An 18840-nucleotide genomic window follows, 5' to 3' on the forward strand; every position below is an offset into this window, starting at 1 on the left:
TGTGCAATTTGTTAAAGAGGCCTAGACTTGATAAACAAATTAACCACCAAATTTCTAGGAAACTGATTTGCAGGAGTAGGTGCTAGATCCAACAGTAAACAGAGGAACACATTTCACTGATCTTCAAGCCAAGTGAAGAAAGAAACAAGTCTACATTCTAAAGCCTTTGCTCTACATTAGCGCTCAAATGCAGAACTTGAGAGAGCTCACCTTTGCTGTGCATTAGTGCTCGAATACAAAGCTGGGAGAGCCAACCTCAGCTTTTTTTTTGGGGGGGGGGACGGGGGGAGAGAGGAGACAGGAAGAGAACAAGTTTCTGTCTCCTTGGTCTATTCTCTGACCAAGAAGCTAAGAGGTTCTTTCTTCAGCAAATTTAGCCACCAATAGTCAATGTAACTCTTGAGGTCCTCACATCAAGCCTCTGCCAACTTTGAGCAGCCAAACTTTAGTCAGTAGAAAAGCAGGTTTGAAGCCTGACCTTTTAGAATCAAAAATATCTGGGTCACATTCCATCACATATCAGTCACACCTGGAGGTTTGCGATTTATTTTAATATATAGCAAAGTTACTTACCTTATAGCAGATGTTCTCCAAGGACAACAGAACATGTATTCTCACATAAGGGTGACATCATCCAACAGAGCCCAGTGCAGATGCTGCCTTGCATATCTCTTTAAGAAGCCTTTGGCAGCGTCTCACCACGCATGCACAGGTGCCTTCTTCACACAGTGCTATAGATTGCCACAATCTTGAGCACAGGAACAGGACAGTGCAGGACTTGTTCCTGTGCTCAAGATTGTGGCAAGCTACAGCATTGTGTGAAGAATCTGATGATGAACTATCATAAGATAAGTGCAGTCTGTGATATTGGGAACATTTTTGGAATTATACGAGATGCTTTTGTTATATAGATAAAAACAGAAAAAATAATTTTTCATGGACACATTCACTAGAAGGAAGTTTTTCTGATCTCTGATTACCTTTTTTTTAAACTATGAGCAGCAGTGAACACCATTAAAACGGATCATGGTAAGTATGTAGTAGCTGCTACAGTTTTATGAGGTCTAACTATTTTTAAGTTCTGTGATATTCACTATCTTGGTTGAGGTTCGTTTCACCTATGTATGACATTTAGTGAATAAGATCCTGGTTTTGTTATTTTAAGTTTGAAAAAGGTCTTCCCTATGAAAGGAATCAGGCAAAATGTATGCGGAAGAAGTTTACTCCACAATGCAGTAGAAAGATAGTTGACGCAAGACTGTGATGTAACTTGAGCCTTGTTAGCAAGATGAGTGACCAAAAAGTTTCATCAAGGAAAAGACTCACTCTCCTGACTTGCAACATCCATATTTAAAAGACCACTCATGAGGTGGTATTGTTCTGCTCAGTTTGTTTGCCAAGCCAGTCCACTATCTGCCAGGTATGTTGACTGAAGCATTATCTCATGGCAGTGGAACCCAGTCCACATTACAACCTGTCTGGTAGACGAAGCATAACTGTGTTGGACAGCTGATCTCTAAAAACTACTCAGAGCATTTGGAATCGTCCAGATGTCCGAGAGGTTGTAATGGTACTCTGTAGCTCAGGCAGACCAAGTCCTCTGGACGTGAAGCCCATAGTGGTGAATTTGTGGAAATGTGCAATGGTAACCTCAGGCTCAAAGAGGTCTGGAATGTGCACTAGAGGAATTACTGAGCCAGTTCTGGGAAGATGTAGAAGATATCTAGTAAATCCAGTCCTACCTGATATGCCTGGGAAGCTAGGATCCAGTAGGCGCCTTAAAGATTAAGCGTGTACTGTGGAGGCTGTGTGGCTTAGCAACTTCCATCAGACAAAATGCCAGCTGCTATGGACATAACCGACAATGGCAATGAGGGCATCTGTCCTGGCTTGAGGCAGGGAGACCTCAGGTTGTACCATATGCTGCAGAGCTGCAATACATAGGAAGAACTCAGGGCAGTTGATTAGAAACTGTACAAGTTTCTATCATCAAATAATACTGCAGATGTACACTTAACCACCTTTCCCAGATGTGTTTTTTAGTCACCATTCATCCATAAGTACATAAGTATTGCCATACTGGGACAGACCAAAGGTCCATCAAGCCCAGCATCCTGTTTTGTTTCCAACAGTGGCCAATCCAGGTCACAAATACCTGCCAGGTAGGGAACTTATGGATACATAGTCTGCGAAGCAATGCTGTAACTTCTCCTACACACTTCATTAACAAACTGGAAGCTAACACAAGGCTGAACAGCCAAACACGGTATTGGTAGTGACTTTATCCAGCCAATATCTGAGACACCTTCCGTGGATCGGAAGAATCTGTATTGAAGTGTATGCATCCACAAAAGAGAGCAAAGTCAATTGGTCACTTGAATCATAAGCAGAAGGGTATCTAGAGAAATTCTCACCTTTTGACTAGATATATGTTCATGGTCTTGAAGACCAAGTTGGGTGGAATCGTCTCGTGTTGCTTGTTACAACGGAGAAACTGGAATAGAATCCCATTCTCTGTTGTCTTAGTAGAATGTGGTCTACCTCCCTGATCTAGAGAAGAGTGGAGAGGTACTCTGCTAGTACCTCTGTGTTTAGAGTACAGATAGTCCTGTGTTTGCACGCTGGGCAGGAAAGCACCTGCGCATGCACTGTGGGATGCTGCTAAAGGCTTCTTAAAAGAGATATGTTGGGCAGCATCCATACCGGGCTCCACTGGATGATGTCACCCATATGTGAGAAACAATACACTGCTTGTTCCCGGAGAATATGGATTACAACAGCATCTAAGCTGTGTACACAAAGAAAAAGTATAGCAGTAATTACTGGAGAAAGGAATATGAGATGCAACCGATGCAAATGATAATCAAATTCAAAAATGTGTGGGATAAACACAAAGGAATCCTGTTTAGAAGGATTTGATCCAAAAAAGCTTAGCAGAGATTAGCTAATACCACCAGTAATTGAGAAACAAAGCCAGTACTGGGCAGACTTCTATGGTCTGTACCCTGATCGTGGCTGAATATTTATTTCAATCTCTTCTATACCGCTCAATCCAGCAGTTCTTGGTGGTTTACACTTTCACGTACACAATGTACAACTTACCAACATAAAAACATACAAAAACTTTAAAGCATTTTAACTAGATGCCATCATGATCTTTGTCCATTCTCAACTCCGTAAGTTTGCACAAAAAAGTGAGTTTTTAGCTCTTAACTGTTTAGTTTCTTGTATTTTTCTTAGTTTTAATGGTAGAATATTCCATAAAATGGGATATGCAACATAGAATATGGTAGTTCTGTACTCATTTAATCATACAGCACAATGTGAAGGCACATTCAAATATACTTGAGGTAGATCTCAATGCCATAGGGTCCCACTGCTGAAATATTCAATGAACTAAGGAGGTGCTGAGGGATCATTTGTGAGGTTGAAGGACCTGTTCAATTTGCCCACTACTGCATTCTGTTTGCCAGCTAGGTAAACAGCTCTTATGGTAAAATTAGTCCTTACCTGTTAAATTTCTTTCCATTAGTTCCAACAGATCAATCCAGAGACGAGTGGGTTATGTCCCTCTACCAGCAGGTGGAGATAGAGAGAGCTTCACAGGTTTACTATATGTGGACATGCGCAGCCACCTTAACCTCCTTATAACTGATACCAAAGCAGTGAAGAAGAAGAACTCCAAGATGTAAGCTGTCTCCTGCCTCTACAAAGCTCAAGTAGGCTTCTCCTCCACCACTCCTGCGGGAGGGAAATATCCGAAGTGGTAAACTGTATCAAGACACTTCGTTCTCTTTTGTGTTTTGTTTTTTTAAATACTTAAAAGGACCTGGAACAACTGGGAAGAAATACTCGGGTAAGAACCACCAAGGGAGGGCCTCTGGATTGATCTGTTGGGACTAATAGAAAGAAAATGATCAGGTAAGGACTAATTTTACCTTCTACAGCGTCCCACAGATCAATCCAGAAAACAGTGGAATGCACCAAAGCGCAGAGAGAGGCCAAGACTAGACTCGCAATGCTGAAGCCAGAGTCCCGATACGCAGGCAAGAGGAAGAGTGAGGCCCCGAAAGAACCTGCCATCCTGAGACGGCGTTTGAAACTGCCTCCAGGATCAAGAACAGTGGAACCAACCAGAGACATGAGCACAGAGGAAGGACCATGACCTCAGAACGAAGAATGAGAAAGGCCAACACCTGCCGACCCCACGACGCTCAAGAGTCAGGGAAGGAGTCTGACTCAAAATGAACAGGAGAAGAATGCTGCACTAGCCCACCAGAAGGCAAGAGACAGCGGCTAGATTCGCGCAGCAGGCCAGCTGGAAACGGCACAAGGCTCGACAGCCGGAGAGAATACCAGGCTCATCCACCAGAAGCGGAGCAGGAATCAACAGTCAGCCATCCCACTATCCGAGACTAGCCACAGGCTGACCTCCCGCAAGGTCTACATTCAGAGAGGAGGTCCAGTGCAGCCTCTACCGATAAGGCTAGACTTACTTGCCAGAGAGAGATCAACGCTCAATAATGGCACCAGGCACGGCCACCAAACCCGGATCCAGACGCGAAAGGAAAATAAAAAAATAAAAATAAAAAAAAAAATAATAAAAAAATAAAAAAAATAAAAGAGACCTGCTCTACCAGCACTTTACTGTAATGACAGAGAAAAAGCCTGGCCCAATGGTCAGAGACAGAATAAAGTCCTACTTACAGAAATGGAAAAGGACCGAGAACAAGAGGTGGATCCAAGCTTGACCCCCAGGGACAAACAGCAAGACACCTCCCATTGAAATTAAGCAGGCACCACTGGGACAGCTGAGCAAGGCTTGAACCTCAGGATGGAATAAGGTTCGGCATCTAGACACAGAAATCTGGCAGACTCAACTTCCAATATGGAGGTGACCAAGGCAGTAACCAGAGACGGAGGCAGGTTGACAGCTAAAACGACCCGGACAATAGACAGAAACAGGGAAGTCTCGGCATCCAGAGACCGAGGAAAGGCCGGCAAGCAAAGAGCAAGCAAGTCTCGGCATCCAGAGACCGAAGAAGGGCCGGCAGGCAGGAACAAGCAAGTCTCGGCATCCAGAGACCGAGAAAGGGCTGGCAGGCAGGAACAAGCAAGTCTCGGCATCCAGAGACAATTTCAAATCAGTCATGCAGCGCAAGTCTCAACGACCCACAAAACAGCCATGCACAGCCGCAAGAACAGCGCCAGGCTCGCCTTTCAAAAACGCAAAGGTGAAGGGCCTGACGCCCAGAGCTGGTGCAAAAGACCGCCATCCAGATACGGAGAAAGATTCGATGGCACCAGCCGGAGAAAGGTTTGACACTCAGATCAAACAAGACCAGACGTACAGCCACAGAGCAGGCCCATCTGCCAAACCTGAACTATGCTCGACATCCAAAGACGGAGCAAGGCTCGACATCCAAAGATGGAGCAAAACTCGATGCCCAAGGACATCGACAATCCCAACATCCAAATACGGAGCCAGTCTCGACATCCGAAAAGGGAATAAGGATCTTATTCCAAGGCACCCTGCGGGAACAGAGAGACAGATACAGCATCTAGGCCATCAAGCACTATGCTGCCACTGCGCAGCGTAGAAGGCGGCCACCATAGGTCGACAAGGATACTGGTAATCCAGCCAGCAGGAATGTTACATAAGTACATAAGTATTGCCATACTGGGAAAGACCAAAGGTCCATCAAGCCCGGTATCCTGTTTCCAACAGTGGCCAATCTAGGTCACAAATACCTGGCAAGATCCCAAAAAAGAACAAAACATTTTATACTGCTTATCCCAGAAATAGTGGATTTTCCCCAAGTCCATTTAATAATGGTCTATGGACTTTTCCTTTAGGAAGCCATCCAATGTTGTCACCCTGCCACATGTAGAAAAGCCGCCGTAAGGCAGTAATTAATGCTGCCACAACTGAGAACACAAGATGGCAGACTGCAGTTCCCTGGCAAGCTCACAGAAGGCAGACTAAAAGAATATTGCCTGCAGCCTACCAGGAAGCGTCCCAAAGATGGCCTACCAGAATACTGGCTACTGTCGCCACAGGGATGCAACCATACCATGGCTTAAGGTGTACTGCCAGATCAAAATCTGAAAGCAGGCACACGCGGCACAGAAGGAACTGGTACTAAGGTACTGCCTTTAAACAGGAGAAAGAGAGCTGTGAAGACACTACACATAAAACTACCAGAATACCGTCACTATGTAAAACATAGGACGCTAACAATACCCAATATCTTGTACAGCAAAGAAAATGAGGATACCTGTTCCCTGCAGCCAAAATAGGCTAATGTACAGAAAAAGAGCAATGGTCAAAACCAATACACTGAGAAAACGCTGACTCTCCACAGCAAAATAGCCAAAGAAAAGGGGAACCGCTGTTGTGCTGCCCCGGAGCTGAGAATCAGCACTGACCAATGGAAATGTCTTGTGGGTCCTATGAGACCAAAACAAGAGCACTGAGAACTGAAGCAACATGCCACCAATAACTTCCAGGCAAAGAACACAAGGGGCTACGACCTGGTTAACCAGTGCTACCACATTATTACTAGTAACCAAAAAATGGCAGTGCTGCACATTCCGAGAGAAAAGAAGAAAATTAAAATGCGTGGGGGACAGCACCAAGGCTCCCATCTGGAACTTTTTTTTTTTTTTTTTTTAATAAAAAAACAGCAAGGAGCATGGCCTTAGGCCTGCATAAAAATAAAATGCAAATAATCCAGCCCCCAATCAAAGGAGGGAGACCGAGTAGGTAATGAGGAAACAGACCCGTCCAAAAGCCAAGCTGCTCAAAAAGGTCTGTAAAAATGGAGGCTAAAAACGGCAGGCACTGAACAACACTGTCAGCACCAGCCATGTCTACAGTGCCTTAAAAGCAGCGGAAGCCCTGTGCCCAAGAGAAAAGAAAATCGTCCCTGAAAGGGCAGAAGACAAGCATAGAGGCTGTGCCCTGGAAGTCCTCTACCAAACCAGTGTCCCCCATGAATCTGTATTGGCGCAAGCTGATTGGAGGCACCAGCACAGACGGTGGTGTGCAGAAAAAAAAAAAACGCGGGAGATCGGGCCATGGAGTCATACTGCACAGATTGATCGGTGGGACACTATGGAAAAAGATCGAGAAACTGCCTAAGTTCATATCTCAACTGCTTGGCGACATAGATGGTAAGAACCTGATCCTCAGCTTTGATGACAACTTCAGAAATTTTAGAACAAGAACAGTGCCGAGCAGACTTCTACGGTCTATGCCCTTAAAATGGCAAGGTCAAATCAAGATCAGGTATACATATGAAGTATCATATACCATATGTAATGAGTTTATCTTGTTGGACAGACTGGATGGATCATACAGGTCTTTAGCTGCATCTATTATGTTACTATGAGAGAAACTGGAAGGGAGTAGGGTGGTGGTGGGGGGTTGTGTGATGGGAGAGAAAAAAAAGAAAGACTGCGTAATCACCTCAGGTATGGCTATCAGAGGAGTACCAACATACTACTGACAGCACACTTTGGGGAGACAGGCTGTTGGTTTCTGTCATTGATGTCCCATGAAACATTAAAGGCCTATTTTTCTAAGTTTTCTTAAGCACAGTAAGGGAAAACAGCCTTAATTCTGGTTGTAAAAGGTCAGTGGCAGATGTCTGAAGACATGCCCTGTCTCCCTTCTCCTGCTCTTGAACTTCAATGAGTACAAAGGATTGAGGGGTAGGTAGAGAAGATGGCTGAATTGCTGGTATCTTAATTTTTGAGCTAGATCCTAGACTCAAATAAAATTGGTCAAAGTCTGTCCTAAGTATATGTAGTTTCTTTTTTTCTGCAGGAACTATTTCTTAGCCTCCCAAAATAAAAATGTTTTCAAGATTCAACTATGCTTTGTACAGCAGACTACTTAATCATATTATTACATCATTCGAAAGTAAAATCAAAACTAAAAGGAAAGATTTTTTGCTTGCATTAATAATTTCAGAGAACAAAAACCACAAAATATTTAAATACTAGTAAACGAGGCCCGTTTCCAACAGAAATGAAACGGGTGCTAGCAAGGTTCCAGGGCCCCCTCCCTACCTCCCTCTCTCCTCAGAGTTCCATGCCCCCCTACCTCCAAGTTCCATGCCCCCCTACCTGCCTCCCTCCCTGTCCTCAGAGTTCCAGGCACCCCTCCCCTTCGAGTTCCAGGACCCCCTCCCCCTCCCCTTCCAGGACCCCTCCCCTTCCAGTTCCAGGACCCCCTCCCCTCCGAGTTCCATGCCCCCCCTACCTGTCCTCAGAGTTCCAGGCACCTTTCCCCTTCGAGTTCCAGGACCCCCTCCCCCTCCCCTTCCAGTTCCAGGACCCCCTCCCCTGCCCTCCGAGTTCCATGCACCCCCTGCGCCTCCCTCCTTCTCTCTCTGTGGCCTCCGAGTGGAAGCAGGACGTGTGCGGCTGCCCCTCCCCTTCGTAAGTGCCGGCTGTTCTTTAAAACGTTTTACCTCATGGTCCGCCGGCAACAGTGAAGTCGAGCAGGCACGGCACGGCGCTTCAGACTGCCTTCGCTTCTGTTTCAAGCTCTGCCTCTGGTCCTGCCCCCATTTCTTGTTTGCGGGAGGGCGGGACAGAGGCACAGCTGAAACAGAAGCGAAGGCAGTCTGAAGCGCCGTGCCGTGCCTGCTCAACTTCACTGTTGCCAGCGGACCATGAGGTAAAAAGTTTTAAAGAACAGCCGGCACTTACGAAGGGGAGGGGCAGCCGCACACGTCCTGCTTCCAATCGGAGGCCACAGAGAGAGAGGGAGGGAGGCGTGGGGCGGTGGAACTCAGAGAGGGGGGCGTGGAACTCGAACGGGAGTGGAAGGGAGGGAGGGAGGTATGGAACTCAGGGTGGTGGAACTCAGAGAGGGGGGGCGTGGAACTCGGACGGGAGTAGAAGGAGGGAGGGAGGGAGGGGGTCATGGAACTCGGAGGGGAAGGGGCTGGAACTGGCTTCCCTTCCCTCTCACTTCCCACTGGTCCAACCAATGGGAAGTGTGTTACGAACCCAGGCATCCAGACGGAGGAGCAAATTATTATACAGGATTCTTACCTTGTTCTTTTATTTGACGTATCTGTTTCACAGTTTCTTTCAAGATTGCACATTTGTCAGGTTTGAAGTTAAAATTGTCAATGTCATTAAAATTAACAAAAATAAGCTCCGCAAGTTCTTCTATGTATTTATTCTCCTGCTCACGGTTCCGTTTTTCAATGCTTCTTTTGGGGCTACAAGGAAATGAAAACATTTTCTTTGAGTTCTTTCAATATTTCATAATGACAGAAAGCAAAATGCATAAGCACCCATGAACTAAAATAAGTCACATAAGTAATTCTCATACTACCATACTTTACTTGGAAAGCTCCACAGTCACAGCTCCTAGTTTCTTACAGAAGATGAATTTTGTGAACATCTGGAAGGAATTTCATATTTTCTAGCTTCAAGTGTCTGGGTAATTTGGCTTTTGAGAAATGTATTTAGATTTTGCTCACACCTTTTTCAGTAGTAGCTCAAGGTGAGTTACATTCAGGTAACTCTGAATATTTCTCGGTCCCTGGAGGGCTCACTATCTAAGTTTGTACCTGAGGCAATGGAGGGTTGCATGGCAAAGGGGAGGAGAGACATGGAAAAAGAACCTCAAAATTATGGGAGGAGGTATTGGAGACAGAGCAAAGAGAGAACACTCCCCACTCCCCTTACAAAGAACTTTCCAACCTTTGCTTTTTGAATCTTTTTAAGTTGCTCAATAATCAATCCCTCATTCCTTTCCAGTGCCTTGCTGATCCCCAGCACCCATCTCTCCCCTGCCAATTCTCACTAACTGCCCCCCACATACCACAAGTTTGTTCTCACTCTGTCAATTCCCCTTACCAACCATCACTAAACATATAGAAACAGAAGGCAGATAAAAGATTATATGTATCTAGTCTCCCCATCCATGCCTTCTACTAACCCTTCCTCTCCCTTATAGATCCAACATACTAATCAGAAGTTTTATTGAATCCAGATACAGTCTTCATCTCAACCATTTCCACCAGGAGGCCATTCCACAAATTCACCATCTTTTTTGTGAAGTAGTATTTACTTAAGTTACTCCTGAATCTGTCCCCTTTCACCTTCACCATATACCCCTCATTCCAGAGCGTCCTTTCAACTGAAAGGCTTACCTCCTGTGTATTTATGCCACAGAGATATTTAAATGTCTCGCATATCTCCTCTCTCCTGTCTTCTATACATAATAGATCTTTTAAGTCTGTCTCCATATGCTTAAACCATTTTAGTAGCCACCCTCTGGGCCAGTTGCTTCCTGCTTTTATCTTTTTGAAGTTGCAGACTTCAGAACTGTGCTGAATAGATGAGGTCTCACCAGAGACTTTGAGGCATTATCACCTCCTTTTTCTTGCTAAGCATTTCTCTCCCTATGTACCCAAGCATTCTTCTGGATTTCATCATCACCTTTACTACTTGTTTGGCCATCTTAAGATCATACGATCACACCCAACTCCTGCTCCTCTCATACATAAAAGTACCTCACCCCCAAAACCGTACTGCTCCATAGGGTTTCTGCAGCCCAAATGCATGACCCTGATGAGCCTCCCGTACTGCCAAAACCGTACTGCTCCATAGGGTTTCTGCAGCCCAAATGCATGACCCTGATGAGCCTCCCCACGGCATAATCCCTACATTGCACTATAACTTTCTAATCACATTTCTGTCTTGCATTTCACAGGAACTGCCAGACAGAAGGGGGGAAAGTGGTACAGAAGACCCCAAATAGGGGACCTTGTCTATAGGAAACATACCCATAAAACTTGGAAGGATCCTGTTTATGTTGGACCTTTCCGAATTGAGGCCCTATCAGCCATAGCAGCGAAGTTACAGTACCACACTTGGGTGCACCTTAAAGCTATTCGAATGTTCCACAGTTCTGACTCAGCTAACAACCAGTCTCCTACACAGACATCCTTGCCTCATGCAGACCCCAAACCTGAAACAACAGTGCCTGGAGCCACAGACTCTTAAGTTTACTATCTGGGGACTACTGTTTGTGGACATGTCTGTGTAGGAGACTGGTGGGGGGAAGAGGGATTGGTGGTTGAGAGGCTAGGATATGGGAGGGCAGATTTATACGGGGTCTGTGCCAGAGCCGGTGATGGGAGGCGGGAAATACTGCTGGACAGACTTATACGGTCTGTGCCCTGGAAAAGACAGGTACAAATCAAGGTAAGGTATACACATATGAGTTTATCTTGGGCAGACTAGCTGGACCGTGCAGGTCTTTTTCTGCCGTCATCTACTATGTTACTATGTTACTATGTTCGCGCTGGTATTAATACTGCTAGAAAAACATTGTATTATTTGTTGTTAATTTTTCACATTGTATTATTTGTTGTTAATTTTTCTGTTTATGATTAGGGACTCACTGTTATAGGATTTATTATTAACCTTCAACTTCCTAATAGCCATAATATTACTGTTATTAGAAAGGAACTGTATTATTTTTGTTTAACATAACCATCTATTGGCTTTCCATTATTCTTACTTTTACTTCTATCAGCACAAGTCTTCAATCCAGGACTTTTTTGGCAAAAATAACTTAGATTCCAAAGACATGGATAGGTACTACACTCTGGGAAGTTATCCGGTCAAGACCACAATAAAGATAAATTTAACTGATGAGATAGTCACATTACAATTGGATGTTTGTAACATAGCCAATTGTGGATCTTTAGACTGGCAACGATGGTATTGTCAATATTATGTTTATTTGTGTATTTATATCGAATGAGTCATCATGTATCCCCTTGTTTTAACTGGGCTACTGTATGATGGTATACTGGACCCAACTATTCTAAAAAAAAAAAAAAAAAAAAACAATTGGCTTGGAATAATCCCTTACGTCATAATATAACCCTTGTCCGACAATCAGTAGACTGTACAAATTGTGAAGAGGGGAAATGTAATCCCGTACTTATTACCTTTAAAAGGGCATATGAAGGGATTAATAGCACCTTCGGTATTGGAATAGAAGCCACCAACACAGATCCTGTTGGTCGCTTTTGTGTGATGGTCACTTACCCTCAAATATCCAATACTGGTTCACTTCATCCCTTACTACCTCAAATTTCAGAAGCAAAGATTCCCATTAAGCTCCTCAATGTAACCAGCCTTAGGGAAACTTTTGTTCTTGAGACTGGTTTCGGGGAAGCTAATGTGTGGCTAGATTGGATTCGGTATACTATCCGGAGTTTAAACGTATCTGATTGTTATGTTTGTTCTGCTTCTCACCCTGAGCCTCAGGCAGTCCCTTTTGCCTTAAATGTTGTAAATGATTACAATGGAACCATGTGCATGTGAAAACTGCTTTTGGGTTCCAGTAAAACTATCGAACCACACTGCCTTTCCCTCAGTCTACTGTTCCCTGATTTACCCAAGGGAGAGAAAACACCTCCGGTATTCAGATCACCAGTCCCTGGGACAATTTTTGGGATCTGTCTAACCCGAGAAAAAAATACTGAATCCTTACTCAGTTGGTAATCTTTCACTATGTAACTCTCACTTAACCTCTACCACTGACCTTAAGTTTTCTGATTTTTCTCGTCCTTGAGCGGACATATGGTGGTATTGTGGAATGAAAACATTATACTCAATGCTGCCCACCAACTGGCAAGGCAAATATGGTCTAGTCTAATTAGTGATTCCGCTTACCATAGTAACTCAGTCGATAATCCAATTCTTTCTAAAAAGAAGCGAGAAATCCCTGGTTCCTTTGATGATAGAATTTATATTGACTTTATAGGTGTACCAAGGAGGGTGCCAGATGAATTCAAGGCCCACAACCAAATTGCTGCAGGTTTTGAATCCTCTTTGTTTTGGTGGTCCACTATTAACAAAAATGTTGATTGGATTAATTACATTATAATCAACAGCGCTTCATTAATTACACTCGAGATGCAGTTAAAGGTATTGCTGCTCAATTAGATGCCACATGAACTCGCTGAGAATTCTGGTGTAGATACCACCTGGATAGGGTGGATGGACAATATTTTTGGGAAATGGAAAACTTTTATAGTATCTAGTTTAACCACAATGATAATTGTTATTGCTGTATTTGTACTTCTTGGCTGTTGTGTAATACCTTGCATTAGGAGTTTAGTGCAACAATTCACTGAAACTGCTTTAAGTAAGAAAGAACCTATAGGACATGAATATGCTCTATATGAAAGACTAGTGGTGATAGGGAAGAAGCTGGAAACTACAGGCCGGTAAGCCTCACTTTGGTTATTGGAAAAGTAATGGAAGCGATGCTGAAGGAAAGGATAGTGAATTTCCTGGAAGCCAATAAGTTGCAAGATCCGAGACAACATGGTTTTACCAAAGGGAAATCGTGCCAAACGAATCTCATTGAATTCTTTGATTGGGTGACAGGAGAATTGAATCAGGGACGAGCTATAGACGTAATCTACTTAGATTTCAGCAAAGGTTTTGACACTGTTCCCCACAGCAGGCTCTTAAATAAACTAGACGGGCTGAAGATAGGACCCAAAGTGGTGAACTGGATTAGGAACTGGTTGATGGACAGACGCCAAAGGGTGGTGGTGAATGGAATTCGCTCGGAGAAGGGAAAGGTGAGTAGTGAAGTGCCTCAGGGATCGGTGCTGGGGCCGATTCTGTTTATTTGTGAGTGACATTGCTGAAGGGTTAGAAGGTAAAGTTTGCCTATTTGCGGATGATACAAAGATCTGTAACAGAGTGGACACCAGGGAGGGAGTGGAAAGCATGAAAAAGGATCTGAGGAAGCTAGAAGAATGGTCTAAGGTTTGGCAATTAAAATTCAATGCGAAGAAATGCAAAGTGATGCACTTAGGGAATAGGAATCCACGGGAGATTCATGTGTTAGACGGTGAGAGTCTGATAGGTACGGACGGGGAGAGGGATCTTGGGGTGATAGTATCTGAGTATTTGAAGGCGACGAAACAGTGTGACAAGGCGGTGGCCATAGCTAGAAGGTTGTTAGGCTGTATAGAGAGAGGTGTGACCAGCAGAAGACCCCATCTGTCATATCCTCAACCTCACTCTCTCCACTGCAACTGTCCCTGACACCTTCAAGCATGCTGTAGTCACACCTCTCCTCAAAAAACCATCACTTGACCCTACCTGTCCCTCCAACTACCGCCCCATTTCCCTCCTGCCCTTCCTCTCCAAGATACTTGAACGTTCACAGCCGCTGCCTCGATTTTCTATCCTCTCACGCCATCCTCGATCCACTTCAATCCGGCTTTCGCCCCCTACACTCGACGGAAACGGCACTATCTAAAGTCTGCAACAACCTGTTCCTTGCCAAATCCAAACGTCACTACTCCATCCTTATCCTCCTCGACCTATCCACCGCTTTTGACACTGTCAATCATAACTTACTTCTCGCCACACTGTCCTCACTCGGGTTCCAGGGCTCTGTCCTCTCCTGGTTCTCCTCTTATCTCTCCCACCGTACCTTCAGAGTACATTCTCAGGGTTCTTCCTCCACCCCCATCCCGCTGTCTGTTGGAGTTCCTCAGGGATCTGTCCTTGGACCCCTTCTCTTCTCAATCTACATTTCCCTCTCTGGGTTCCAATATCATCTTTATGCCGATGACACCCAGCTTTCTCTCTCCACACCAGACATCACTGCAGAAACCAGGCTAAAGTATCGGCGTGCTTAGCCGACATTGCGACCTGGATGTCCAACCGCCACTTGAAACTGAACATGGCCAAGACTGAGCTTATTGTCTTCCCTCCCAAACCCACTTCTCCTCTCCCGCCACTCTCTCTCTCTGTTGATAACACCCTCATCGTCCCCGTCTCATCTGCCCGCAACCTCGGGGTCATCTTTGACTCCTCCCTCTCCTTCTCTGCGCATATCCAGCAGATAGCCAAGACCTGTCGCTTCTTCCTCTATAACATCAGCAAAATTCGCCCCTTCCTGTCTGAGCACACCACCCGAACTCTCATCCATTCTCTCATTACCTTTCGCCTTGACTACTGCAACCTACTCCTCACTGGCCTCCCAATTTGCCACCTATCCCCCCTTCAGTCCATTCAAAACTCTGCTGCACGTCTTATCTTCCGCCTGAACCGGTACACTCATATCACCCCTCTCCTCAAGTCACTTCACTGGCTTCCGATCAGGTACCGCATACAGTTTAAGTTTCTCCTTTTAACCTACAAATGCACTCGATCTACAGCCCCTCCCTACCCTCATCTCCCCTTACATTCCTACCCGTAACCTCCGTTCTCAAGACAAATCCCTCCTGTCAGTACTCTTCTCCAACACCGCCAACTCCAGGCTCCGCCCTTTCTGCCTCGCCTCACCCATGCCTGGAATAATCTCCCTGAGCCCATACGCCAGCCCCCTCCCTGCCCATCTTCAAAGCCTTGCTCAAAACCCACCTCTTCAATGTCGCCTTCGGCACCTAACCATCATACCTCTATTCAGGAAACTTGGACTGCCCCTACTTGACATTCCGCCCTTTAGATTGTAAGCTCCTTGGAGCAGGGATTGTCCTTTATGTCAATTTATGTTAATCTGTACAGCGCTGCGTAACCCTAGTAGCGCTCTAGAAATGTTAAATAGTAGTAGTAGTAGTAGCAGCAGCAGAAGAAAGGGGGTGTTGATGCCCCTGTATAAGTTGTTGGTGAGGCCCCACCTGGAGTATTGTGTTCAGTTTTGAAGGCCGTATCTTGCTAAGGATGTAAAAAGAATTGAAGCGGTGCAAAGAAAAGCTACGAGAATGGTATTGGATTTGCATTACAAGATATATGAGGAGAGACTTGTGGACCTAAACTTGTATAATCTGGAGGAAAGGAGAAACAGGGGTGATATGATACAGACGTTCAAATATTTGAAAGGTATTAATCCGCAAATGAACCTTTTCTGGAGATGCGACGGCGGTAGAATGAGAGGACATGAAATGAGATTGAAGTGGGGCACACTCAAGAAAAATGTCAGGAAGTATTTTTTCACAGAGAGAGTAGTGGATGCTTGGAATGCCCTCCCGCAGGAGGTGGTGGAAATGAAAACGGTAACGGAATTCAAACATGCGTGGGATAAACAAAGGAATCCTGTTCAGAAGGAATGGCTCCTCAGGAGCTTAGCCGAGATTGGGTGGCAGAGCCGATGGTGGGAGGCGGGGATAGGGCTGAGCAGACTTATACGGTCTGTGCCAGAGCCGGTGGTGGGAGGCGGGGATGGTGCTGGGCAGACTTATGCGGTCTGTGCCAGGGCTGGTGGTTGGGAGGCGAGGATAGTGCTGGGCAGACTTATACGGTCTGTGCCCTGAAGAGGACAGGTACAAATCAAAGTAGGGTATACACAAAAAGTAGCACATATGAGTTTATCTTGTTGGGCAGACTGGATGAACCGTGCAGGTCTTTTTCTGCTGTCATCTATTATGTTACATGTTAACGCAGAGATTTAAAATGTTGAAGATAATGTTTAAATTTTTGTGATTTCTTTTGTTCTGCATCATTGTCCTCCTCTAGGATTATTCAGATGGGAGACATTAGAAGTAACGTAAGGCCCGGGGAAGGTTAAAAAATCACTACAATCACTATCATGAACATGGAGCCTAGGCAGAAATGCTGGAAGGATGATTAACAAGAAAAAAAAAAAAAAAAAAAAAGACTCAAATGCCACTTTAGGGAGGAATCTTGGATAGGTGAACGGAACCACCCTATTTTTGAAAAACACTGTACAAAGCAGTCAGCCACGGAGGCCTGGAATGTACTGCCTCTGAGTTCAGAAATAGCTTGTCGCCCAAAATAAGACCATTCAAGTCAGCTACTTCAGCTCAGAGGAGTTTAGTGGATCAACGAGCTATCATTAGCTGGGTTAGTGCACAACAAGGTCCTAAATCACAGCAGAAGGATTGAAGGAAAGATTCACAGAAACATAGGAAATGACAGCAGACAGATCACACATCCTATCCAGTTTACCAAACCTATCCACACAAGATACTCAGCTGTACAATCCCTCCCTTTTCCTCAGTAATCCCATAATATATTGAATTCAGACAGTGCCTTCATCTCCCCATCTACACTAGGAGACTTTCCACCCATCTATCACCTCTTCTGTGAAGACCTACTTCCTTAGATTACTCTTGAGTCTACTTCCTTACAACCTCATCTTATGACTCCTTGTTCCAGAGCTTAGTTTCCACTGAAAGACTTGCCTCCTGTGCATTTAACCTTTAGAGGAATTTGAATGCCTCTGTCACATCTCCTATCCTGCCTTTCCTCACAAATATACATATTTAGATCTTTAAGACAATTCCCATTTGATTTATAATGAAAATCAGTGACTTTAGGAGCCACCCTCTATACAGAACTCATCTGGTTTATATCTTTGTGAAGGTGTGAGCTTCAGAATAACATACAATAATACTCCACAAGAGGTACTTCCGACTTTTGCATCGCCTTGTATGTTTAGCTAACTTAAGGACAGATACAATCAACCACAAATAATGCTTTTCATTCATGTACAGAATTTCACTTCTTCAGAAGCAAGTTCTACATAAAATGAACTATAGTCTGTACAGAAATAACGGTGATAAACACCAGTTGCACTAAGCTGAACCCTAACAGGATCTATTTTCAAACCTCACTCATAAATCCAGAAGATACTCAACAGCTTTTGTATTGGGACAGGAAATGGAGTCAAGGCTTTTGTCACACCAGATGGCAATTCTTCACTACTTGTGTCATAATACCTAGTGAAGTCTCTCTTTGAAGCCTGAAACATTTGAGATATCTGAAAAGTTTAGTGAACTGAATGTTATCCTCTAAACAAGAAGAATGCAGGACCAGCCTAGTCATTAGGCAGAACTAGGCAATCAGCTACAACAGCAGTTCCTGGGAGTACCAAAGAGCAGCTGCAGTCAAAACAAAACATCAGATATGGAAATTCACAGAAAATCAAAGAACCATCAGTATGTGTTTTCACCTACAAGAAGGATAGGTCATTTTCAAAAAGACAAGCCCCTCTGATTATTCTGGGAGGGTTGTGTTAGGGTGATGATATGGGGGGGGGGGGGGGGGGAGGAGCAGCAATGAGCCTAAAAGTTAATGGGGGGAAGGGTGCAAGTTTGAAGGCCTGCCTAGGCCATCTGACACCACTGCACCAGTCCCGTCTGACGACTAGGGAACTGGTGTTGGGGTGCAGCTCAGTTCTCTGATTAGGACTGAGGAAGCTCTAACCACATTGGTTCCCCGATACACAATGCCCAAATGGAGTAGGAACTGGGTCTGCCTCAGCCAATAGGAAGCTATGAGAATCGTATTTCAAAGTATTTAAATTTTACCAAAGTCTTTCCTTTGGAATAGTTGAAGATATGCACACAGAAGTCCTTTCTCCTAATCAAGGCATCTGAGACTAGCTTGCCCTGTGTCATACACTGGACCATAACCAAGGAACCTTCCTGTTCTGAGGTGATGCAAAACAGATACATCATGGGTGCCCCCACCCCATTTGTGAATTATCTTGCCTGCCACATCTCTGCCCAAGAATCAATCATGTGATTGGATGACTTAACTATTTCTGTCCACCAGGATGATATCCTTCCCTACCAGATGGGTGGTTCCAAGGGTCATTCAATGAGAGATGGCCCAGTTCTACTTCCTGACAGACTCCCAACACAAGTAGTAGGATTCTGGTCTTTCTTGCTTGTTCACAAAGAACACTGATAAGTTTGCAAAAGGATGATTTTGTTGGACAAGCCATTTCCAAAAAGTCTTTAATGCTAAGGAATTTTTCTGATGCAAGTTCTTAATAAGTAGTCCACATATACT

The 18840-nt window shown here is 44.6% G+C and overlaps 1 protein-coding gene across 1 annotated transcript in view; it reads right to left on the minus strand.

The window, feature by feature from the left end:
- NCOA2 (nuclear receptor coactivator 2) overlaps positions 1 to 18840 on the minus strand; it is a 470775-nt gene that overhangs the window by 397800 nt on the left and 54135 nt on the right. The window contains 1 exon segment of the mRNA XM_030215383.1: positions 9070 to 9242. Coding sequence (XP_030071243.1) covers positions 9070 to 9242 — 173 coding nt within the window.

This window comes from Microcaecilia unicolor, chromosome 1, assembly GCF_901765095.1.
Source record: "Microcaecilia unicolor chromosome 1, aMicUni1.1, whole genome shotgun sequence".
Taxonomy (NCBI): domain Eukaryota; kingdom Metazoa; phylum Chordata; class Amphibia; order Gymnophiona; family Siphonopidae; genus Microcaecilia; species Microcaecilia unicolor.